The sequence below is a fragment of the Cynocephalus volans genome, chromosome 2 (genome assembly GCF_027409185.1).
Source record: "Cynocephalus volans isolate mCynVol1 chromosome 2, mCynVol1.pri, whole genome shotgun sequence".
Lineage (NCBI taxonomy): Eukaryota > Metazoa > Chordata > Mammalia > Dermoptera > Cynocephalidae > Cynocephalus > Cynocephalus volans.
The window spans coordinates 197,170,781-197,195,947 of record NC_084461.1 but is presented as its reverse complement, the minus strand read 5'-3'; the positions used below and the strand labels follow the sequence as shown (position 1 = coordinate 197,195,947).

The window sequence follows — 25,167 nt, the reverse complement described above, 5'->3', positions numbered from 1 at the left end:
CAGCCCAGGGAGAGAGCAGTAGTGTGCTGCCAGGAAGGGCCCCCAGCCCTCTCCTCATCCCAAAGAGAGGAGGATAAATCTCCCTCTGTCCCACACTGTCTCCTTCCCTCTCTGCAGTCCTTTAGCCTGCTGGAGAAAGATTAGAAGATGCCCCTTAAAGGGCTGGGCAGAAGCAGAGAGAATTTATTCCAAAGGGCAGCCTGGTCCTGCAGAGATGGAACCCTTTCAGGATCTGTATGAGACCCCTGGGGACAGGTTGGATGCCTTCATAGAGCAGAACCTTCAGCCCCAGAGGGACTGGAAGAAGCAAGTGAAGGATGTTGTGCAGAGAATCGTGCAGTTCTTGCAGAATCAGTGCTTCCATGATAAACTGCATTGGGATCAAGTCAAGGTGCTGAAGGTGGTAAAGATAAGCACTTGGGCACCCTGGAGTTCAAATTCCAGCTCTACCCCATTGGACTGCAGGACCCTGGGGGATGGGTCACTTTATCCCTCTGATCCTCATTTTTTCCTCTTTAACTCAGGTTTATTTTGAGCAATAAATGGGATGGAGTGTGGAAAAGTGCTCTTAAGCAGTAAATTGTTCTACAAGTCTGAAGGGTGATGATGACAATGCTGATGATTTGGGATCCAACTCTGAGTGCCAGGGAGTCAGGTGGAACATGGATAGCAGGTTTCTTTTTCTTTTTTTTTAAAAAAATTTTATTTTGTCGATATACATTGTGGTTGATTATTGTTGCCCATCACCAAAACCTCCCTCCCTCTTCCCTTCCCCCTCCCCCCCCACCAATGTCCCTTCTGTTTGCATGTCGTATCAACTTCAAGTAATTGTGGTTGTTATATCTTCTCCCCCCCTCCCCGGTTTTTGTGTGTGTGTGTGTGTGTGTGTGAATTTATATATTAATTTTTAGCTCCCACCAATAAGTGAGAACATGTGGTATTTCTCTTTCTGTGCCTGACTCGTTTCACTTAATATAATTCTCTCAAGGTCCATCCATGTTGTTGCAAATGGCAGTATTTCATTCGTTTTTATAGCTGAGCAGTATTCCATTGTGTAGATGTACCACATTTTCCGTATCCACTCATCTGATGATGGGCATTTGGGCTGGTTCCAACTCTTGGCTATTGTAAAGAGTGCTGCGATGAACATTGGGGAACAGGTATACCTTCGACTTGATGATTTCCATTCCTTTGGGTATATTCCCAACAGTGGGATAGCTGGGTCGTATGGTAGATCTATCTGCAATTGTTTGAGGAACCTCCATACCATTTTCCATAGAGGCTGCACCATTTTGCAGTCCCACCAACAATGTATGAGAGTTCCTTTTTCTCCGCAACCTCGCCAGCATTTATCGTTCAGAGTCTTTTGGATTTTAGCCATCCTAACTGGGGTTAGATGGTATCTCAGTGTGGTTTTGATTTGCATTTCCCGGATGCTGAGTGATGTTGAGCATTTTTTCATATGTCTGTTGGCCATTTGGATATCTTCCTTAGAGAAATGCCTGCTTAGCTCTTTTGCCCATTTTTTAATTGGGTTGCTTGTTTTCTTCTTGTAAAGTTGTTTGAGTTCCTTATATATTCTGGATATTAATCCTTTGTCAGATGTATATTTTGCAAATATTTTTTCCCACTCTGTCGGTTGTCTTTTAACTCTGTTAATTGTTTCTTTTGCTGTGCAGAAGCTTTTTAGTTTAATATAATCCCATTTGTTTATTTTTCCTGTGGTTGCCCATGCTTTTGGGGTCATATTCATGAAGTCTGTGTCCAGTCCTATTTCCTGAAGTGTTTCTCTTATGTTTTCTTTAAGAAGTTTTAATGTTTCAGGGTGTATATTTAATTCTTTAATCCATTTTGAGTTGATTTTAGTATATGGTGAGAGGTATGGGTCTAGTTTCATTCTCCTGCATATGGATATCCAGTTCTCCCAGCACCATTTGCTGAAGAGGCAGTCCCTTCCCCAGTGAATAGGCTTGGTGCCTTTGTCAAAGATCAGATGGCAGTAAGTGTGTGGGTTGATTTCTGGATTCTCTATTCTATTCCATTGATCAGTGTGTCTGTTTTTTTGCCAGTACCATACTGTTTTGGTTATCATAGCTTTGTGATACAGTTTAAAGTCAGGTAGTGTTATGCCTCCAGCTTTATTTTTTTTTGCTCAGCATTGCTTTGGCTATGCGTGGTCTTTTATTATTCCATATAAATGTCTGGATAGTTCTTTCCATTTCTGAGAAAAATGTCTTTGGAATTTTGATGGGGATTGCATTGAATTTGTATATCACTTTGGGTAGTATGGACATTTTCACTATGTTGATTCTTCCAATCCAAGAGCATGGGATATCTTTCCATCTTCTTGTATCCTCTCTAATTTCTCTCAGCAGTGGTTTATAGTTCTCATTACAGAGATTTTTCACCTCCTTGGTTAACTCAATTCCTAAGTATTTTATTTTTTTGGTGGCTATTGTAAATGGGCAGGCTTTCTTGATTTCTCGTTCTGCATGTTCACTATTGGAGAAAAGAAATGCTACTGATTTTTGTGTGTTGATTTTGTATCCTGCTACTGTGCTGAAATCATTTATCAATTCCAACAGTTTTTTTGTAGAGGTTTTAGGCTGTTCGATATATAGGATCATGTCATCTGCAAACAGGGACAGTTTGACTTCATCTTTTCCTATCTGGATGCCCTTTATTTCCTTCTCTTCTCTGATTGCTCTGGCTAGTACTTCCAACACTATGTATAGGAGTGGTGAGAGTGGGCATCCTTGTCTAGTTCCTGTTCTTAAAAGAGAAGATTTCAGCTTTTGCCCATTCAGGATGATATTGGCAGTGGGTTTATCATATATGGCTTTAATTATGTGGAGATACTTTCCCTCTATACCTAACTTATAGAGGGTCTTTGTCATGAATGAGTGCTGAACTTTATTAAATGCTTTTTCAGCATCTATAGAGATGATCATATGGTCCTTGTGTTTGATTTTATTAATATGGTGTATCACATTTATTGATTTGTGTATGTTGAACCAACCTTGCATCCCTGGGATGAATCCCACTTGATCGTGGTGAATAATTTTACGTATGTGTTGCTGTATTCTGTTTGCTAGTATTTTCGTGAGGATTTTTGCATCTATATTCATCAAGGATATCGGCCTGTAGTTTTCTTTTTTGGTTATATCTCTACCTGGTTTTGGTATCAGGATGATGTTTGCTTCATAGAATGAGTTTGGGAGATTTGCGTCCATTTCAATCTTTTGGAATAGTTTGTAAAGAATCGGTGTCAATTCCTCTTTGATTGTTTGGTAAAATTCTGCTGTGAATCCATCTGGTCCTGGGCTTTTCTTTGTTGGGAGCCTTCTGATAACAGCTTCAATCTCCTTTATTGTTATTGGTCTGTTCAAATTTTCTACGTCTTCATGGTTCAGTTTTGGGAGCTTGTGTGTGTCCAGAAATTTATCCATTTCCTCCAGATTTTCAAATTTGTTGGCTTATAGTTGTTTATAGTAGTCTTGAATGATTCCTTGTATTTCAGATGAATCAGTTGTAATATCGCCTTTTTCATTTCTAATTTTTGTTATTTGAGTCTTCTCTCTTCTTTTTTTTTGTTAGCCATGCTAATGGTTTGTCAATTTTATTTATCTTTTCAAAAAACCAACTTTTTGATTCATTGATCTTTTGTATTGTTTTTTTGGTTTCAATTTCATTCAGTTCTGCTCTGATCTTAAGGATTTCTTTCCGTCTGCTAACTTTAGGTTTGGATTGTTCTTGTTTTTCTAGTTCTTTAAGGTGAAGTGTTAGGTTGTTCACTTGCCATCTTTCCATTCTTCTGAGGTGAGCATTGAATGCAATAAATTTCCCCCTTAATACTGCTTTTGCAATATCCCACAGGTTTTGGTATGATGTATCATTATTTTCATTAGTTTCAATAAATTTTTTGATTTCCTGCTTGATTTCTTCTTGGACCCTTATGTCATTAAGTAGAATGCTGTTTAATTTCCATGTGTTTGTATAGTTTCCAGAGTTTCGTTTGTTATTAATTTCTAGTTTTAATCCATTGTGGTCTGAGAAAATACATGGGATAATTCCAATTTTTTTGAATTTATTGAGACTTAATTTGTGACCTAATATGTGATCTATCCTGGAGAATGATCCATGTGCTGACGAGAAGAATGAATATTCTGAGGTTGTTGGATGGAATGTTCTGTAGATATCTGCCAATTCCAATTGGTCTAGAGTCTTGTTTAGATCTTGTGTTTCTCTACTGATTCTTTGCCTAGATGATCTGTCTAATATTGACAGTGGGGTGTTCAGGTCCCCTGCTATTATGGTATTAGTGTCTATTTCCTTCTTTAGGTCTAATAGAGTTTGTTTTATAAATCTGGCTGCTCCAACATTCGGTACGTACATATTTATCATTGTTATGTCTTCTTGATGCATCAGTCCTTTTATCATTATGTAGTGTCCCTCATTGTCTCTTTTTATGGTTTTTAGTTTAAAGTCTATATTGTCAGATATAAGAATAGCTACTCCAGCTCATTTTTCTTTTCTGTTTGCATGGTAAATCTTTTTCCATCCTTTCACTCTTAGTCTATGTGAATCTTTATGGGTGAGGTGGGTCTCTTGTAGGCAGCATATAGTAGGGTCCTCCTTTTTGATCCAGTCAGCCAGTCTGTGTCTTTTGATTGGGGAATTTAAACCTTTTACATTAAGAGTTGTTATTGAAAGGTGTTGATTTATTCCTAGCATTTTATTGGTTGTTTGGTTGTCTTAGGTGTCTTTTGTTCCTTGCTTTCTGATTTACTGTTTGTTTTCTGTGTTTGTTGGTTCCTTAGGTTGTAGATAGCGTTTTTGTTTGTTTGTTTTCTCTTCATGAATGCCATTTTTATTATACTAGTGGGTTTTGATTTTTCTTGGGTTTTTATGGCAGTGGTAGCTATTTTTCAGGAACCAAACCCAGTACTCCCTTGAGGATTTCTTGTAAGGGTGGTCGTGTGGTAGTGAACTCCCGCAGTTTTTGTTTGTCTGAGAAATATACTATTTGCCCTTCATTTCGGAAGGATAGCCTTGCAGGGTAGAGTATTCTTGGCTGGCAATCTTTGTCTTTTAGTATTTTGAATATATCATCCCATTCCTTTCTAGCTGTTAGGGTTTGTGATGAAAAGTCTGATGTTAGCCTGATTGGGGCTCCCTTATAGGTGATTTGACACTTCTCTCTTGCAGCTTTTAAGATTCGCTCTTTGTCTCTGAGTTTTGCCAATTTGACTATAACATGTCTTGGAGAAGGCCTTTTTGGGTTGAATATGATTGGAGATCGTTGAGCTTCCTGGATCTGAAGATTTGTGATTTTTCCTATACCTGGGAAGTTTTCTGCCACTATTTTGTTGAATATGTTTTCAATGCAATCTCTGCTTTCCTCCCCTTCTGGAATACCCATGACTCGGATATTTGAGCGCTTAAGGTTGTCTGATATCTCTCTCAGATTTTCTTCAATGTCTTTGATTCTTTTTTCTTTCTTTTTGTCTGCTTGTGTTATTTCAAATAGCCCATCTTCAAGTTCAGAAGTTCTCTCTTCAACTTCGACAAGCCTGCTGGTTAAAGTCTCCATTGTGTTTTTTATTTCGCTGAATAACTTCTTCAGTTCAGCAAGTTCTGCTACATTTTTTTTTCAGGACATTGATTTCCTTGTACATTTCCTCTTTCAGGTCCTGTATACTTTTCCTCATTTCATCATGATGTCTAGCTGAGTTTTCTTGTATCTCATTCAGTTTATTTAGAATTATCACTCAAAATTCCTTGTCAGTCATTTCAAGGGCTTCTTGTTCTATAGGATCTAGAGTTTGAGATTTATTAACTTTTGGTGGTGTACTTTCTTGATTTTTTGTATTTCTGGTATCTTTTTTTTTATGTTTATTCATTGTGGCAGGGGGTTTCACAGAGACTATTGACTAACTAAGATGTTGCTGTGGTTCCCAATTTGGTATGGCTACCTCCCTGACTGCTCAGTTGGCCTCTAGTGTCTTGTGTGTGTGGTTGCCTCGGGTCTTGGGCCTCTCCGGGGAGCGACCTCTCTGGTCAGCTTGGACTCTGCTGGGCTGCTGGATCACGGGGAGGTACCGCAGGGTGTTTGGTCTCTGCTGAGCTTCCACTTCCCGTGCAGGACTTCTCCCTGTTCCGTGCGCTCTGGCCTGGGCTGTTGGATCTTGCAGTGGCGACCCCACAGGGTGTGTGGTTTCTGTCGAGTCTCCGCCTCCCTAGCCAGATGTCCCCCTGCTCTGTCCGCACTGGGCTGGGCTGGGACGTGTCTTCTGCAACCCTTGTCTATCAGCTGGGCCTTCAAGACCCTGCTCGGCACCGCCTAGCTCAGGAAGTCTACCAGGTTTCTGCTAGGCGCAGACGACCGGTCGCTCTGGGTGCCTTTGTAGCACTGTGTAGATCTTTCTTGGGACTTATCACCTTCTTCCTGGTATCGCGGTTAGTTGTGTACTTGTCTTATCTCCCACACCAGAGCGTGAGCTCCTCGGGGGAGGAGCCCACAGCACACGGTTCTCCTTTGAATCCCCCCCGGCGCGGACCGAGTCCAGTGCCTGCCCGCAGTCAGCTCTCCAGCAGGTTCAAGCAAACTTGGGAACTCTCCAACCACACTATTCCTAACCAGAAATCGGTTAGGCATTTTTCTGAACTGGTGGCCACAGAGATGGTATCTGCCTCCCGGTAACAGGAAGTTATAGGAAGCCGGAGCCCAGGGTGCGGTGGAGTGACAGTTGGCCCAGCCCATACTTCCTTGCCCTCCCAACGCTGGCCGGGGATGCCCCACGCTACCAGCCCCTCCAGAGAACCGTGGAGGGAGTGGGAGGGGAGGCCGGCCTTCAGGCCCCAGGAAGCCCCACTCCGGGGCAAGCAAGTGGGAAGGCTCAGTGAAGAGCCGAACCAGGCGAGGAGGACAGGCTTGGCCAAGCCGGTCCGGAGCGGCCACCACCTGAGAAAATGGAGGCAGCCCCGAGGCCGGTGAGTGGCCTGGTGGGGCAGGCAGAGGCCAGGCTGGTGTCCGCCTCCCGAGCAGGGCCGGGCCGGGGGTCACTCACAGGGTTGTGCCAGGTCGGGCGGCTCCCTCTCTGCCTCTGCTTTGTCGTCGTCCCGGTTCTCGGCTGCCGCCGCCTCGGGCTGCTCAGTCGGTCCCGCGGCGCAGCTTGGGCGCTCCCAGGAATCTTCTTTTATGCCGGCCTGAAACCTCGAATCCTGAATAGGGCAGCTGGCCACCTTCAGCGTGGCCCTGGCCTCCGGGATCCTGACAGCATCAACAGCAGCCCCGGCGCTGTGTTCCCTGTTTAGAGACTCGCTTTTGCAGCTAAGAAACAGTTCTTTTTCTGCTCCATACTTCAAAGCTGTTGCCTGTAAATGAGGCAGCCTCTCCTGCCAAGGGCAAAGTGGCAGTCAGCCCCCACGACCGGCCACCAGCAGCGGTCCTCCCGTAAGAGACGGCAAGAGGAAGGTCCACAAGTTTCCCAGCTGCCTAAGGCCCAGTGGCCACCTTTTCCACCTCAGCTATTCTGCTCCAACCGCCGCAGCCACCGCCATCTTAGGATCTGGATAGCAGGTTTCTGTAAAATTTATACTTTTTGTTTCTTGTTTAAGAAACTCCAACCCCACATTCTAAAGATAATCTTCCATGATTTCTTCTAAAATAGTACTGACTGGTTATATTAGAAACTACCTAGCAATTAGGTAATACCAGAGGGTACTTTATGGGTTCAGTGGGTTTTTAGGGTCTGACCATGTAATCCAACACCTATTTATGGCATGGTTTCTCTTGGGAAAGTATTTAATTGTGATTCAACTTTTAAAATATCATCCTAAATCAAAAGTGACCATAAGTCTAGATTTTACTTGTTTTTCTAGAATAAAAAACTTCTAACATTAACTTAAGTAAATCAAGCTTTCCCTGGGAGTGGTAATGGCTGCTGAGGGTAAGACTGGAAAGGAAGGACATGCAGCATTAGAAATTCTTTAAATAAAGAGTTGAAACCAAATATTCAGGAGTGTTAGCAAACTATGAGCTTCAAAACAAAAACTGAAGAAACTCAAGCTCCTGTGTTTGCTTAAAAAGGTACAACTTTGCACGTCTGGGCTCTGACACTTCCACACATCTGAACTTGCTGTAGCGCTCCTCTGCAGCAGAGCTGTATCGACATCTTTGCTTTCAGAATCTGAAGCCAAAAAGAGGAAATCCCCATCAGAACCAGAAAGGAGATGCATATTCTCTCAAGGATAGGGTTGAAGGTGTTCAAGTATTTTAACATACGTTCTATATAAAGCTCTTCTGTGGATTCAAATGTGCTGTCTGAATGAGAGACATGCCGTTTATGTTATTCCAAATGCCCAGATGTTGAAGTTCCTATGCCCACTTTTTACAGGTACTTGTGTACCTGTAGAGACTATTTGTCTATAGAGGAAAAATGAAATTACTTTACCTATTGCTCTCTCAACGATCTCTATTTCCAGAAATTGAAACAACCCTAGAATAACTATCTCCATGTATTCTGAGCAGCACAGAAAATGTGTAGAACAAAGTATCTATGGAGCTAAAGACTCTACTTGAACAAACATTGGTAAACAATCAATGGCAGGAAGGACATATTTTCATCACATTTCATTTCTGCATTAGGAGGAAGGAGGTACATTGCACATTGCACATAATCTACCATTTATTTTCTCTCTGCCTTTGTCAACCTTTTTAAGCACTAAATTTTCTTAGTTCCATCTAGTTTCCCTGGTTTTATCCATACATATTAGGATAAGAGTGCTGTATTTTTCTAAAGTCAAATGTGCTAATCACATTTGATTTCCTACCATGAGTGGCCTGAAACGTCTTCTGAGACCAGCAGTAATTTTTGCAAGAATGTCTGTTATAGTACTTAATCATCAACTCCATCTGACACCCATATTCTTTCTTTTCTACTATTCTGTGTCCTCAGGTTAAGGAACCCAATGTCTAAATTAAGATTACATAGGAATCTGAGGTCAATATTGCTTTGTGGATTTTTTAAATTATACAAGCAATATATATAGTCAAAAAATAAGGAAAAATTTTAAAATACCAAATGAATGGCCTTACTATTCATAGATAAGCACTATTTACATTTTAGTGCACTATGATCACATTTTAAATGTTTATAAATAACTAGAAAATATTTTCCTTCATATGTATTTATAAATATATTTCTTTCAAAAGATATTGTAAACTTCTGGTGCCAGCCAAGATAGAGTAAACCCCTCACAAACTATCTTACTCAAAAATTACAATTAAAACTCTGGACAGACATCAAAAAACAAGTATTTGAGGACTCTGAAAAGTAAACAAATTATAGCAGGCAGATTGGAGACTGAAGTCAAAACTTGAATAACCTGATTATGGTGGAAGAAACTGAGACACCCAGTGGGGGAGGGGGGTATGGGAAGGCATTGGTCAACAAGTACAAAGGTGCATTTAGTAGGAATAAGTCCTGGTGTTCTAGTGCACAGTAGGGTGACTATAGTTAACAATTATTTAGCGTATATTTCAAAATAGCTAGGAGAGAGGACTTTGAATGTTCTCACAACAATGACAAATGTTTGAGGGCACAGATACACTCCTTACCCTGATTTGATCATTATGCAATGTATACATGCATCAAAACATCATGCTGCACCCCCAAAATATATACAATTATTATGTGTCATTTAAAAACAAAACTTTTTTTAAAAAGACATGTGACAGTGTAGGAGGATATTAAGAGCACTGTGCTAAGTGCAGGAAAAAATGAATTTCAAAAAGTCACTTACCAGGTGATTCCATTTATATAACATGACAAGATTATAGAGATGGAAAACAGATTAGTGGTTTCCAGGGCTCAGGGAGGGTGGAGATGGGTGTGCCTGTGGAGGAGCTGTGTAAGGAAGACCCTTGCAGTGACGCATGATTCTGTATCTTAATTGCAGTAGTGGTTACAGGAATCTATTCATATGATAAAACATCACAGAACCAAATACACACATCGTATCAGTGTCCATTTCCTGGTTTTGATATTCTACTATAGTTATGTAAGATGTGACCATTGCGGGACACTGGGCAAAGGACACACCAGACCCCTCGGTACTATCTTTACAACCCCCTTTGGATCTATATTTATTCCAAAATGTGAGTTAGTAAAAGTCTAAACCATTTTTTGGACATACACACGTGCATCTATACATACAAAATACGTGTGTACGAAACATATCTACAAAAATATGCTTGTTCAGGCCAGAGCTGTCCAATAGAATTTCCTACAATGAGGCGGATGTTCTACGTATGTGCTGTCCAGTATAACAGCCACTTGAAATGGGAGTAGTGTGACTGAAGAGCTGAATTTTTTATTTCATTTCATTGTGATTAATTTAAATTTCAATAGCCACATGTGGCTCTTGGCTACCATGCTGGATAGTGCAGATCTCAACGTACAACCTTTGTGGAATAATATGTAAAAAGTTGATAACTGTGGTTGCCTTTGAAGAAGGAGTTTAGGGCCTGGGGAGAAATGCAGTTTTACATTTCATTTATATTCTTTGCTCATTTACCAGGTATTTAATTTTTCTAATCAATGGAAAGATGTAGTAACACCCACAACAGAGGCCATGGTGTATGATGGAGAGTAAGGGCTCCTTTTGGAACCTGTGCAAACAGCTTCACATGGGTGCCTCGGGACTTTACTCCCAACCTCAAAGCATCAGAGGAGGTAAAGCTCAGCGTTGTGGTCCTCCACAGGGCGGCTCCTCAGGCAAGGGGACAATGCTGAACTACAGCTCCGACTTGGACCTGGTTCTGTTCCTGAGCTGTTTCTCCAGCTTCCAAGACCAGGCACAGCTCCAAGGATGCATCATCAGATTCATCGAGGCGAAACTTGTTTACTGCAGCGAGAGCCTGGCCTACAACATCACTGTGGTCCAGCACAGAGAGAGGGCCAAGTCCCCTCGCTCCCTGTCCTTCTGGATCCAGTCCAGGAAGAGCAGTGAAGCCTTTCGGGTGAACGTGCTCCCAGCTTTTGATGCTTTGGGTAAAGATAGCAATAGATTGGAAACTAGTAAGGGCTCCTTCACCAACCTGGCCTCAGCAGAGGTTTGGGAAAGTGGAAACCGCTGGGGGGAAAGTGGAGATTGGTCTTTTGGGGGGAGGTGGGACTAGAGCTATACCTTGAAGATGAAGTCCTCCCGTAAATGCATGTGTTGCCATGTCCCAATGTTGCATGGGGCAAAGGGGACTTCTCCCAAATAATAGATTCCCACTCAACCCAAGGAGGCGATTCCTCTCTGACCCTCTGGAAGACACCAAGTCATACAGGCACTTCAAGGTCTTTGGAGTCAGAACTGGATTGGGATCATCTCTAAAACAAAGCTCTTAATGTCTTCAAATTTTGGCTCCTAGACTTACTAGTTGCATGACGTTGGGCAAACTATTTAACACCTCCAGGACTCAGCCTACCGACTTGTTAAATAGGATAATAATAACAGATTTAAGTGGAACCGTAGGAAATTGACAATTTTTAGCCATATATGACCCACAAAAATGGCAATTTCCTATAGCTCCACTTAAATTCACCTACTTTGTGGAGCTATTCTGAGGATTCTATGAGATTAGTTCAGTGCCTGACACATGGTAAGTCTTTGGTCAATGTGAGTTATTTAAAATCTATGTGGCTTTTGTATGTTCTACCAAAATATCTAGGCCTCCACTTATTTGGTTGTAAAATGGAAAAAATAATGCTGTAGTGAGGTTTGCATGAAACAATTTATGCATACACTGTGCTCAGTAGTTTTTTTTTTCCATCTAGCTCACCTCAAAGGGTAGGTTTTCCTGACAGGTACTTTTCTTCTCCTAGGACACTTTTGCCCAGACTCTAAACCAGCACCAGAAATCTATGAAAATTTAATAACCAACACCAGCCGCCCTGGGGAGTTCTGGCCAAGCTTCACAGAGTTGCAGAGGCACTTTGTGAAAAGCTGCCCTACTAAATTGAAGAGCCTTCTGCGGCTGGTGAAGCATTGGTACATGCAGGTTTGTGGGTGCTGGGTTGGGAGGTTCAAGGACAGGGGGAAGAGTAGGGTGGGTGCATCCCAGCATTTTTTAAAAAGGGGAAAAGTGGAAAAAACCTAATTGCCTAAGGATAGGAGGCAAGTTAAGTAGGGCAGGCGAACTAGTAAAATTGGAAGCTATTTGTAATGGGCATTGGGCAATGTTTTGTTGGTGGTGTGGTGTTTGTTGTTGCTGGACTCTGTTATTTCCTGAAGCATAATGTCCTGCTTAGAGCTTCCTGGTTCCAATGACACATTCCTCAAGTGTAGTTAAATTGTTCCTGATGAACACAATATGATTTTCAATGGGCTTCAGACCTCAGGCAATTCTGATAATAACAAAAACAAACACCAACGTTAATAATAAAGCTACCATTTATTCAGTGTTAATTATATTCCATGATCTATGGTGAGTATTCTGCATATTTTTTCTCATCTGGTTTTTCCAACAGCTCTGTAATGTACTTATTATTCATTACCCCCATTTTGGAGATGACGAAACCAAGACTCAAAAGCTAAAGTGGAGCTGAGATTTGAACACAGTGGAGTCTGACTCTTGAACTTGTGCTCTTAATCAACAATACTAAATATTTTTCATAGTAATAATTATTTTTTTCTGATTATCTGAATATTACAATGGACTCTTTATAAAAAATTCAAACTATACAAAAAAACATAAGAAGGTAAAATTCACATGAAATCCCTGAGATAATACCGATAACATTCTTAGGGCTATTCTTTCATGCCACACTTTAAATCTATATGTACGCATCTAGCGTATACAGCTTACATCAATGGAAACATATCATGCATACTGTTTTTGTAGTCCACCTTTAAAAAAATACATTTTCATATTGACCTTTGGACTTGAACTTTTGGGAGTTACCTATTAATGTAATTTGAGTAGTCTTTTCCTATCAATTGTAAGACCTCTTTGTAAATGGTAGATATTTACCATTATTTCTCATATGTGTTGCAAATATTTTTACCAATATATTATCCATTCGTTGACTTAGTTATACTATCTTTCACAACATAATGATTTCTAATTTTTACATAGACAAATATGTCTGACTTTCTTTTATAAGTGAGAGGTTTCCTATCAGACCCACTATATATATATATATATATATAGTCTCTTAATTTGTCTTCAATATATTTAATATATACTTTAATTCCATTTGTAACTTACTTTGGGATATGGTATCACATTGGGGTCACTTTTATTTACTTTATTTTCTTCAATATGGCTAACAAGTTATGCCAGCAGCATTTATTGAATTATGCATTTTTTCCCACCGAACTGAAATACAAGTATACTTCAAAAAGTTCATGGAAAAATAGAATTAAAAATAGAGTTCGTAGTAATACGAATCTTTTCATGCATTTTTTGAAGTACCCTTGTACCACCTTTGTCAATTATTAAATTCTCATATCTATTGGAGACTAATTCTAGACTATCTCTTCTGTCACTAAACACTTTACAATTGTTTATTTCTATGCCAAAAGTGTACTGTTTTTGTTACAACTGCTTCGTATGATGTATCTGAGAAGACAAATATCAACCTTTCTATTTTTCTTTTTCATAATCTTCTTGGCTTGTCCTAGACATTTATTCTTCTATATGAATCTTAAGATAATTTTATCCTGTTAAAAACACCACTGGAATTCTAACTGAGATTGCAACAAATTTCTAAATCAATTTTGGAGGAATTTCATGTTTCACATATTTCTCTTTCCCCTCCATCTTTCAATTTGTTCTGATTTTGTTTTATGTTTTCAGTGTGTCTATATGTTTTAGTTTTCTTTGATTATTTCCTATATGCACTATATTTTATTGCCTTCCAATAAATATTCCAACTGAATAACATGGATTGATAACGCTCAGAAAGTCCATAAGAGACCCCAACTTCCTCTTTTATTGAAATCTTGATGGCCTCAGAACATAAGCCCTAGATCTAGATCCCCAAGCCATTTCATGTCTTGTACTACGTAATGCAATAGAGTGACTGGAAATTCCCAGAACATCAATGTCATATACAGTTGACCCTTGAATAACACAAGGGTTAGGGGCATCATTGACCCTTGCACAGTGGAAAATGCAAGTATAACTTTTTTTTGTAGATCTCTTGGTACTTATCGAGCTTTGTGGGATTGGTGGAGTCAGGGTGCCTAGAACTGAGGAGTGGGAGAAGGAATGGGAAGGATGAGAGAGGGCACCTGGGCTGAGAGTCAAAGATGGTGGTGGGTCATAGGTTTAGGGGGTGACACTCTCTGTCCTCTAGCATCTCAGCCCTGCAGATCTACTGTATAAGGTTTAATCAGACCAGTGGGAATAAGGTCTGTGGCCTTCAATCTCCTCAAAGTTGCCCCTAAACGGCAGCTGCAGGGTCAGGGGTCAGTGCGCTGTCAAGGGGTGGCTATCAGGGTCACCTGCTGTGTTCCACGGAGGTCATGTCCCAAGCCTCAGGGCAAAGCATGGAGCGGCCCGGGCAGGACTCCGGCTCAGGGAGGGCAGCAGTGGGGGTGGCAGGATAGTGGGGCCCTAACCTGGGCAGCCCAGAGAAACCAGGGAGCTGGCTGCAAGAGTAATTTTTGACACCCCCCAAACTTAACTACTTAACAGCCAATAGCCTACTGTTAGGTAGGCTACTTATCTGTTTGGTTAGGTATGTCCTTCATTAATGACATACCTACCCAAAAGTTTTTCAATGTATTTATTGAAAAAAATCCATGTGTAAGTGGACCCATGCAATTCAAATCCATGTTGTTCAAGGATCAATGGGATTCTCTCTTTCCCTCTCTCTGCCCCCTCCACCCCTTTTTCCAGAACTTGAAACGTAAATATCGACGAGAAGCATTGCCCCCAAAATATGCCCTGGAACTACTGACTATTTTTGCCTGGGAGATGGGTACAGACAAAAGTGAGAACTTCAACATGGATGAAGGGTTTGTAGCTGTGATGGAGCTCCTCAGAGATTATAAAGACATCTGCATATATTGGGCCAAGCTCTATGATTTCCAGAATGAGATTGTCAGAAACTTTATCAAACAACAGTTGAAAGAGTACAGGTGAGTGTGTTGGTTACATTACTTTCAGCTGCAGGAATAGAAAGTCCAGCTCAAGGGCCGGCCCGTGGCTCACTCGGGAGAGTGTGGTGCTGATAACACCAAGGCCAAGGGTTCGGATCCTATATAGGGATGGCCCGTGGCTCACTTGGGAGAGCGTGGTGCTGACAACACCAAGTCAAGGGTTAAGATCCCCTTACCGGTCATCTTTAAAAAAAAAAAAAAAAAAAAAAAAAAAAGTCCAGCTCGAACAGCTTAAAAAAGAAAGAGAATTGATTGGCTTTTGTAACTGAAAAATTTAAAGATAAAATAAGCTTCAGGTATGGTGTGATCCGGATGTTCACTATATCATCAGGGTCCCATTCTGTGAATTGCTCAGCTCTGCCCTTCTCAGGGCTTTACCATTGAATTCAGGTAAATTCCTTCACGAGTGCATCAGTTCCAAGATTGTCGTCTGGATACATACTTTCCTGTACAGAAGTGAGCATTCCAAGGAAAATCTCTGAGATTGGGCCAGCTTTGGGTTACATCTTCAATCCTGAACCAAGAGCTTCAGCTTGCAGGGAGGCCTCCCTATACAGAGCCATGCACAATCCCATAGATTTGAGTGCCAGAGACCAGAGTCCTGAGTGTGACAGAGACTCGCACCCATTGTCTCTCCCAGGCCCATTATCTTAGACCCAACTGACCCCACCAACAACCTGGGAAGAGAAAAAAGATGGGACGTGGCGGCCCAAGAGGCTGTTTACTGCCTGCAGCAGGCCTGCCGCAGAACTGAAGACCCCCGCCAGGGCTGGCATGTACAGGTATGACTCCCCAGCCCATTGTCATGACTCAGTTCTGACTTCCCTTTAATTTCACATAAATCCTCCCAACTCTTGCCACAGCACCTGGGATAGGCAACGCCTCCCATGTGGACATTCCAGCCAACCAAGTGTACAATTCTGCCTTCTGCTGCAAATGCCTGGGCCCCAGTTCTTCCACCTGTAAAATGGGCAATTTCTGCCCTGCTCTGTAGCCATTTGAGGAATATAGTCGAAGAATTTACTCATATATATATATTCTATGGAGTAATGTTTCCCCTATTATGGTTGTCAAAAGTTCAACTTCTTGCTATTAGAATAAGAGATTTAATAGATGTATCCAAAAGCAGTAAGTAGGGATCATAGGATTCCACTGCTGACAACCGCAGCTGCACAGCATCCTCTTGCATAGCTTTTCCCACACAGATCACAGCAGTCCAGGGTCTGAACACTAATAAGAATCCAGGGTTCAGAGACCAGCACTCTGCTTATGCTAACTCCCTGAAAGATCTAATTGCCCCCAACCTGCCACTCCCAGAGAAATCCTGCATTTCATATCCTGAATTTAAATTGTGAGTCTGGCCTCAAAGGCAACCCTGAAGCAACTGAAGCAATGCAAGTAACTAATCTATCAGAAGGACCTGCCACCACCCAGCCATGTCCTGTTTGCTGGGAATGTCCAATGGACCAGGAGACTCACAAAAAAAAAAAAAAAAAAATCAAATCAAATCAAACTTTTGAAAAGGGTACACAATTAAAGTCAGCCTCCTTCTCATCCCGACCCCCTCATCTCTCAGTTCTGCCCCCTCCCAGATCTTCACTTATCAATTGCGTGCATCTCCTTCCATGAATAGGCCATATACACACACAAGCACATGTCTGTGTGAAAGTACTTCCTGGTTTTGTTTTTTTAATTTTTACTTTATTTAAATTATTATTCTATGTGTTATTTAACTACTAAATTAAATTATCTTAAAGACAATTTCATATCGTCACCTATAGACTTAATAGGCATAACCATGTAACATAAAGATCAAATCAGGACACTTTTAAACATGAAATGAGGCGATGTTTACTATGCCAGGACAAGGGACATACACCAGGACTGTCCCACACATATGAGAATATAAAGTCATCCTGGATCCAATCAATTTTTCAACAGCTACATCATAATTCAATGAATCAAAGTACTTTAATTTGTATAACCAGTACCCTACTGGTAGATTTTTAGGATGCTTTTAGACTTTTGCCATTACAATGAATATCCTTGAACATATGAGGATACTTTAAAAACTTCATGGAAAAAATAGAATTGAAAGATAATATGAGGCCAGCCCATGGCTCACTCGGTAGAGTGCGGTGCTGATAACACCAAGGCCATGGGTTCGGATGGCCAGTTGGCTGGCCAGTTGGCTCACTGGGTGAGCGTGGTGCTGACAACACCAAGTCAAGGGTTGAGATCCCCTTACCAGTCATCTTTTTTTAAAAGAAAAAAAAAAGATAATATGAATCTTTCCATGAAATTTTTGAAGTACCTTCGTACATCTCAGAGTCCTACCTGCACTGAATCATTTAACCTCACAACAGCACTACCACGTATCTATGGAGAAGGTACTAATGTTTTCTCCATGTGACAGGTGAGGACTCTGAACTGTTGCACATAGGAGTGTTATTTGGAGAACTGTTGCCAGTTGTTACTCCAGTTGGGGTGCGTCAGAGGACAGAGTTTGCCCCAATGGTCCTGTAAGCCTAAGATGACCAAATAGTCTCCTTTGCCTGGGACAATCCTAGTTTATGTCACTGTCTCACATAATTATTAATAACACTTCCTTTTACCTTTAAAAGTGTCTCAGTAGGCGATAAATTATACCATCGGTAGCCAGAAGGGGGACACTTTGGAGACAGGAGATAGCCATCACCACCCAGATATCCTTATCTGCTCCTCCCTTCCTTCCAGCGAGCAAGGGACATCCAGGTGACAGTAAAACGGACAGGGCAGGAGGCCTGGACACTCGCAGTGGACCCCTACTGGCCCATCTGGAAGATGGAGACAGAGATGAAGAGGAGGTGTGCCCTCCATGGGGAGCAGCGTCTCTCCTTCCAGGAGCCAGGAGGGCGGCGGCAACCACTCAGCAGCCAGCGGACTCTGGCGGATTACAGGATCTTCTCCAAAGTCAGCGTCCGGGTACTGGAGACCTTCCCTCCTGAGATCCAGGTCTTCATCGAGGACTGTGGTGGCCAGAACAGGCCTTACGCCATTGACCCTGATGCCTCCATCTATGACTTGAAAGAAAAGATTGAAGAAGCTGGAGGACCTCGGGTGGAGTATCAGATACTAGAGTTCCAGGATCGGGAACTGTGGGATCATCGCAGACTGGCAGACCTGCAGATCAAAGACTGTGACACCATCATGCTCATCAGGAGAAGCTGAAAGTCCCTAAGGGTGCCCATGGTCAGGTTGCTCATAATGTAGACTCCGATGGTGCTGCCCTGCCCCCATCTCACCTCTTTCTACCCAGACACTGTTCTCTTTCTGAAGCATAAATATGAACATACCCCTTCCCTGCTTAAAATCCTTCAATGGTTCCACATTACCTACAGAATACAGTTCAAATTCCTTGGCATTCAGGTTGCTTGACAATCTAGCCCTCGTTTACTCCTCTGTCTTCCCTCACCACTCAGGAAACACTCCAGATGTGCCCAAGCCCTTGCAATTCCAGAACACTGAATGCTGGGTCATAACTCCATCACTTTGATTCAACTTCACCCCCAGCCCCATCCCATGCTTTCATCTTCCAACATTCAAACCGCTAAGTCATTGATTCTCCAAGTATGGGCCTCAGACCAGCAGAATCAGCATCACCTGGGAACTTCTTAGAAAGAAAAATTCTCAACAGCTCTCTCAGACTTAACCTGACCCAGATTCTTGGGTGGTGAGACCCAGCAATCTGTGTCTTGAACAAGCCTTCCATGTAATTCTGATGCACGCTCAAGTTTGAGAGCCACTGCTACAAACCCCACACAGCTGACCAAATCATCTTCTGTCCCTATCTTCTCCCTACCTCCAGGTCAGACTTCTGTGAAAGTACCTGGGACTCTCATTGTGTTGCTGGGTCATCTATCTCCCTGGTCTAATGGGACTTGACAAAAACTGTGCTTTATTCCTTGTGTCCCCATGGTCTAGAACAGTACTTAGCTGCCCAGTGCAAATGCTTGGCACATGCTTATTGAATAAATGAATGAACGAAAGAATGTCTTTTAATTCTTCACTGCTGTCTTCATGAGGTTCTCAGTCCAGTGCCATTTTGGAATCCACATTGTTTGGGGTGCCCCCCAACCTATGTCTCATTCCTTGAAAATGTTCACGGTCACCTATGCAGCCCCATGCTGAAGTGGTAGACCTGGGCTCATACCCAGTGCCTTTACCCCTCTGTCTAAACTTAATTGAACCAAAGGTGATCACCTGGCCCAGGGTAGACTCTATCCATTGGGTGTACTTAGGTTTTGAATCCTGGAGAGTGGGGCCAGGTACAGGGAGCTCCTGGTACAGTTAAATGAGGGTGAACGTCTAAACAGAAGTACAGTCAAGACTGGAGGGGGCTGAACAGCCCAAGTAGAGCCACTACAGCCCATACTTTAGTAAAGAAAGAGCCATCCCTGGGGAGTGAAGCATCACCAGGATGCTATTAGTCCTGACTTGTTTCCTATCAAACTCCCCCTATACCTTTTCATCAACCTAAAATGAGTGAGCAGCCATTCATTGAGTGAATCAGAGTGGGTGTCTTTTCTGCTCCAAGAGTCTTGACTAAGATATGCTTCCGGAACTCAATAAAATTCTTTTTTATATTCCTCAATAAATTAGTAATTCTATCTACTTATATGGCATTTACACTAAGAATCTCTGTAGATATTACATCATTTGCTTCTTATCCTCTCAGCCACCCTGGAAGTTGGATGGACAAATAGAATTAACAACCCTCCTCCATTTTACAGATGAGAATACTGAGGCTTGGAGGATAGGGACTGCCCAGAGGGCAACTTCTCTGAAAGAGAAACCGTGACAATCTCAGCAGGGACATCCTAGAGTTCTCATACATCATCTGGAAGGAATACATTTCTCTCCCACCTATTCTGGGCCTCACCCATAGGTACATGCCCTGAGTTCTAGGTTATCCTGTTAGCCTTCTGCAATACCTTCAGTAATCTTGTACACACCGAATGACTTCACTTTCTGGTCACAGCTGATTAAACCATGGATGGTCACTTGACCCAGGATAGAATAAACCCATTGGCTGGGCTAAACCGATCAGATTATGAGTTCTGGATACTGTGAACTATTATGTCTTGTGCATTTTCTATGTGCCAAGAATAGCACAGAGCACTTGGTATTCATTTTATGCTGACAACAAAATTAGATTAATAACCATTGCCATATTTTATAGTTGAGGAAACAGAAGACAGGGTGATATAAGGGTTTTGATTAAGATCACACAGTCATTAAGTAGCAGAGTGGAGATTCAAGCTCCTGTATATCAGAGACTGGGGTCTTAACCACTATGTGATGCTGCCTCTCTTAGTGGACCTCAGCTCTCCCTCCTGCACCCCGATGCTCTATACTCCAATTCTCACTTCTATACTGAGCAACCTGCTGTCTCCCAAATGTATCACAATTTCTCTCCTCTAAGTCCTTGCATGTGTTATTCCTCCTTCCCTGGATCTGCCACTTCCTAGCAGTAAGTCCTTGGGCAAGTTATCAGTCTCACTGACCACAACTCCCTCATATATGGAACAGAAAACTCATCTCACAAGGTCATTGTGAGGATCACATGATGAATGCGAAAACACTTATAAACTGTAAGGCCCTGGGTCGATATGAGCTAATGTGATACAAAAACATTGAATGCCTGGGGGCTAAGACAAGAAGGGAACTTACAAGAATGGAACTTATAGCTGCTGTGTTGAACTGGTAGGTGCGATTTTGTTCTACATTCTAGCATGAGACATGGACTTTATAAAAGGATAAATGAACCAGAGCAGAATTTTGATAAGGGCTATAAAAAGCAAATTGGGAAAACTACATCTGGATGGGGTTGGATCCTCAAAACCCAGGAGTAAGAAAAGAGCTTGACATGACCAAGAACTGACAGAATGGGTGTCAGGGCAGGGGGACAAGAGCGGAGACTTACTTTAGAAGGTTGTTGCACTCGTCCAGGGAGATGAATTATGACAATGATCAGGCAAGGGGCTCCCTAGATTGTCTACCTTTAAACAAGAGATGTTCACAATTCTGTGGACTTGGGGGGCCTGTGGGAAACAGGCTGGTATGAGTTAGCATGAGCCCCCTGTCACTGGGGGAGAACAGGAGGAACCAAATTTGATCCAGCTCCACGAAGAGATTCAGAAAAGGAAAGCCTAGGGTTTCAAGGAGAAAGGACCTTGAACTACTGACCTTTCCTTTTCCTCTGCACATTGAAATTTCTTCCCTTTTTATCGAGCCTAAAACCCATGGTTAAGCCTAGTACATGCCTTCAACTTTCTGCCCACTTGTCTTTACAGATCATTCATTCTTGAATCATAAAAACCTTTGGGGTTGCAAGTGACAGAGACCCAATTCAAATTAATCTAAGGAAAAATAAGTAGAATGTAATGGCCTATAGGCTGCACACCTGGCCTGGGGCGTGGAGGCCCCAAGGTGCTGGCCTCCATCGCCATGGTGGTGCCTTACCAATGCATTCATGGCAGCTGGTAAGAGCCCAGGCCCCCTGCCCCCCACACTCACTAGGAGGTTCATCTGCTCCTTCCCCAAATGCAGCATCAATTACAACAAGGCCTGGAAGCCCACAGGGGAGAGACCATTTGTTTGTGACTTTGAAGAGTGTAGCAAAGCCTTCATCAAGGACTACCATCTGAGTCGTCACGGGACTCATAGTGGGGAAAAGCCGACTGTGCGGGTAACTAGTGGCTATGATCAAAAATTCAACACAAAATCAAACTTGGGGAAACATTTTGAACACAGACATGAAAATCAGCAAAGACAATATTGTATGCAGTTTTGAAGATTATAGGAAGACCTTCAAGAAACATCACTAGCTAAAACTCTATCAGTGCCAGCATAGCAATGAAGCACTCTTCAAGCGTACCCAGGAAGGATGTGGGAAATACTTTGCTCACCCAGTGGGCTGAAAAGACACGCAAAGTTCCTTGAGGGCTATATGTGTCAAAAAAGGATGTTCTTTTGTGGCAAAAACACAGACGAAACTTCTGAAACATGAGAGAGAAACCCACAAAGAGGAAATAATATGTGAAGTATGCCAGAAAACATTTACGTGCAAAAACTATCTTAAGAAACCTATGAAAACTCATAGGTCAGAAAAGCATTTATGCAGATGTCCAAGGGAAGATTGTGGTAGATCCTACACAACTGTGTTTCATCTCCGGAGCCTGCTCTCTCTTTTCATGAGGAAAAGCACCCATTTGTGTGTGAACATACTGGCTATGGCAAAATGTTTGCAATGAAACAGTCTCATTAGGGCATGCTGTTGTGCGTGATCCTGACAAGAAGAACCATCTCATGAGAAATGGAGTTTGGCATCTTGTCTCAGTGGACATATCCCTCCTAAAAAGAAAAGAAAAAGGAAAAAAAAAAAAGAGCAAAGCTTATTTTTGCCTAAAAATGGAGAGTTACTGTGTATAGAAGACAAGGTGCCCTCAACGGTTGCAATACTTGCCCCCAATTAAATAACACATTGCTTTTTTGAGAGGACTACAGACAAGTAACTTATTTTCTCTCAAAAGTATCTTTTTAATTAAAATCCCTGATGTAAAACAAAGAAAAGAGTCCAGAGGTAGATAACATCAGGCACAACTGGATTGTGTTAGTCAGGGTTCTCTAGAGAAACAGAGCCACTAGGATGTATATGTAGGTATAGAAGAGGGGATTTCTTATGAGAATTGACTCACACAATTATGGAGGTCGAGAAATCCCATATTATGCTGTCTGCAAGCTGGAGAACCAGAGAAGCCAGTGGTGTAAGTTCTGGAGTCCAACGACCCAAGAATCTGAATGTCCAAGGGCAGGAGAAAATGGATGTCCCAGCTGCAGAAGAGAGAGAGCAAATTCACATTTCCTCCACCTTTTTGTTGTATCTAGGCCCTCAACAATTGGATGATGCCTGCCCACACAGTGAGGGCAGATCTTCATTACTCAGTCTACTGATTCAAATACTAATCTCTTCTGTAAACACCCTTACAGACACACCCAGAAATGATGTTTTACCAGCTCTCTGGGCATCTCTTAACTCAAGTTGACACCTAAAATTAACTTTCACATGGGTCTAGGAGTCTGAATGATGCTAGAGAGTGTGTCAGTTAGTTTATACTTCCTAATGAACCACCCCAAAACACCCATTTATTTGCTCATGATTCTATGAATTGGCTAAACAGTTTTCCTGATCTGATCCAGCCCAGCCAAAGCTAGAAGTCAAGAGCGGCCCCACTCACATATCTAACAATTGTTTGAATATCAGCTGGAAAAATAAGGATGCCTGAACCATGTGTTTCTCATTATCCAACAGGCTGACCTGAGCATGTTCACATTGTTACTGGGTTCTAACAGTAGCAAGAAAAAAGGCAAGTTCCAACATTACACACACTTTTTAAGCCTCTGCTTGCATCACTAATGTCCCATTGGTCAAAACAAGCTGCATGCCCAAGCCCTCAAGAATTTGACAGCATTGTTCCAGGATTTCTTGGATAATCTTCCTCTACATGACAGGAAAATGGTCCTGCTTTCTACCAGGCCATTCGCTGCTTACCCATAAGGAACGTCTGTGAGCACCCACTCAGCCATTACAATATATGAGCAAACCTGGAAGTTCAAGGGTATGAACATCCCATGGGACAATGCTTGACTAGTGGGATGACAGGGACCAGTGCTTCCTCTTCCCTTGTCTTAGGCAGATAATTTTAAGGCACATTCTACACAGCTCCTCAGAGGGTCCCCAGTGAGACTGAGCCCCAGTTGCTGGCAGCAGTGATTAATTAAGTTTAATCATAAGTTCCTTGGATTGGCTTTCTCTCTTTCCCAATCCCCCACACTTGTCCCTTGAAATCACTTCTGAGAACAAACCACCCTCATGCAAGCCCTTGTCTCATGCTCTGCATTGCAGGGAATCCAAGCTAAGACAACACCCATCTTTATGTATCTCCCTCCTGCCCAAAACCTAGCCCAACCCCTTTATATCCACTGGCTTTTCTCCCTTCCCCTAGAAGCATGCTCAACTGGGTGGTATTTTGATCAACCATAAAGCCAAAACATTGGGCCGGCCTGTGGCTCACTCGGGAGAGTGTAGTGCTGATAACACCAAGGCTGTGGGTTCGGATCCCACATAAGGATGGCCGGTTCGCTCACTTTAAAGAGCATGGTGCTGACAACCCCAAGTCAAGGGTTAAGATCCCCTTACCAGTCATCTTTAAAAAAAAAAATCAGCACATTACAGACTCCATGTACCCTTTTAAAATCTTCAAATGTCATCCAATGTATTAGTGACCAAATAATTGAAAGCTGCTTAACTCCCAGAGATTTCATGAAGCTAAGTAAAAACTAATATGTAAGGTCTGAATGTTTATTGTCTTTTATATTTCCTTGAACTGAATTATCTGTCATTATAAACATATGACAAATGTCTGGAGGCTTTATTGTTGACTTAGGTTTGTGAAATTTCCACTTCTCTTTAAGCTGTCATAATGTGGTATTGCTTAAGGACAAGGTGCTATCAAACATTGCAAATATAAGGACTTTCAGAATTTATGCAATAGAAATGTGATGTTTCCATTTGGGGTTAGCCTATTTGAAAGTTTAACTTGAAATGTGTCGTGGTTGACAAACTTCTTGAGAGGGTTGTCTATACTCCTGGTTTCCATTCCCTTCACCCCACTTACTTCTCAACTCACCCCAATCTGGCTTCTGCTTTCACCTCTCCCCTAAAGCTGCACCCACCTTGGTCACCAGTAGCTTCTTGAATACTTCTCAGACCTGTACTTTTCACTGGAAGCATTTGACTACTTTTTAAAACTCTCAGGCTTTGTTCCCACCTCTTCGGCCACCCCATCCAGTTCTGCCTGAGTTTCTTTTCCTCTGCCCATCGCTTACATGTGACATGACTCAGCCTTCCCCGAGGTACTAATGACCATGTGTGTGCTGAGGAAAACCAAATTTGTCTTC

The 25,167-nt window shown here is 42.1% G+C and overlaps 1 protein-coding gene and 1 pseudogene across 1 annotated transcript; both read left to right on the top strand.

The window, feature by feature from the left end:
- The first annotated feature begins 214 nt into the window (after positions 1-214).
- On the top strand, positions 215-18,375 carry LOC134370737 (2'-5'-oligoadenylate synthase-like protein 2). Its single transcript, XM_063087736.1, has 6 exons — positions 215-400; positions 10,769-11,057; positions 11,880-12,055; positions 14,903-15,144; positions 15,806-15,947; positions 17,902-18,375. The coding sequence occupies exons 1-6, from the start codon at positions 215-217 to the stop codon at positions 18,373-18,375; spliced, it is 1,509 nt and encodes a 502-aa protein (XP_062943806.1).
- A 2,506-nt stretch (positions 18,376-20,881) lies between these two features.
- LOC134370736 (transcription factor IIIA-like) lies at positions 20,882-22,682 on the top strand (annotated as a pseudogene).
- The last annotated feature ends 2,485 nt before the right edge of the window (positions 22,683-25,167 follow it).

Coding starts and splice junctions, on each gene's coding strand:
- LOC134370737 (XM_063087736.1), top strand. CDS start 215: ATGGAACCCTTTCAGGATCTGTATGAGACCCCTGGGGACAGGTTGGAT. Junction 12,056..14,902: donor TGAAGCATTGGTACATGCAG/GTTTGTGGGTGC, acceptor CCCTTTTTCCAG/AACTTGAAACGTAAATATCG. Junction 15,948..17,901: donor GCCAGGGCTGGCATGTACAG/GTATGACTCCCC, acceptor CCTTCCTTCCAG/CGAGCAAGGGACATCCAGGT.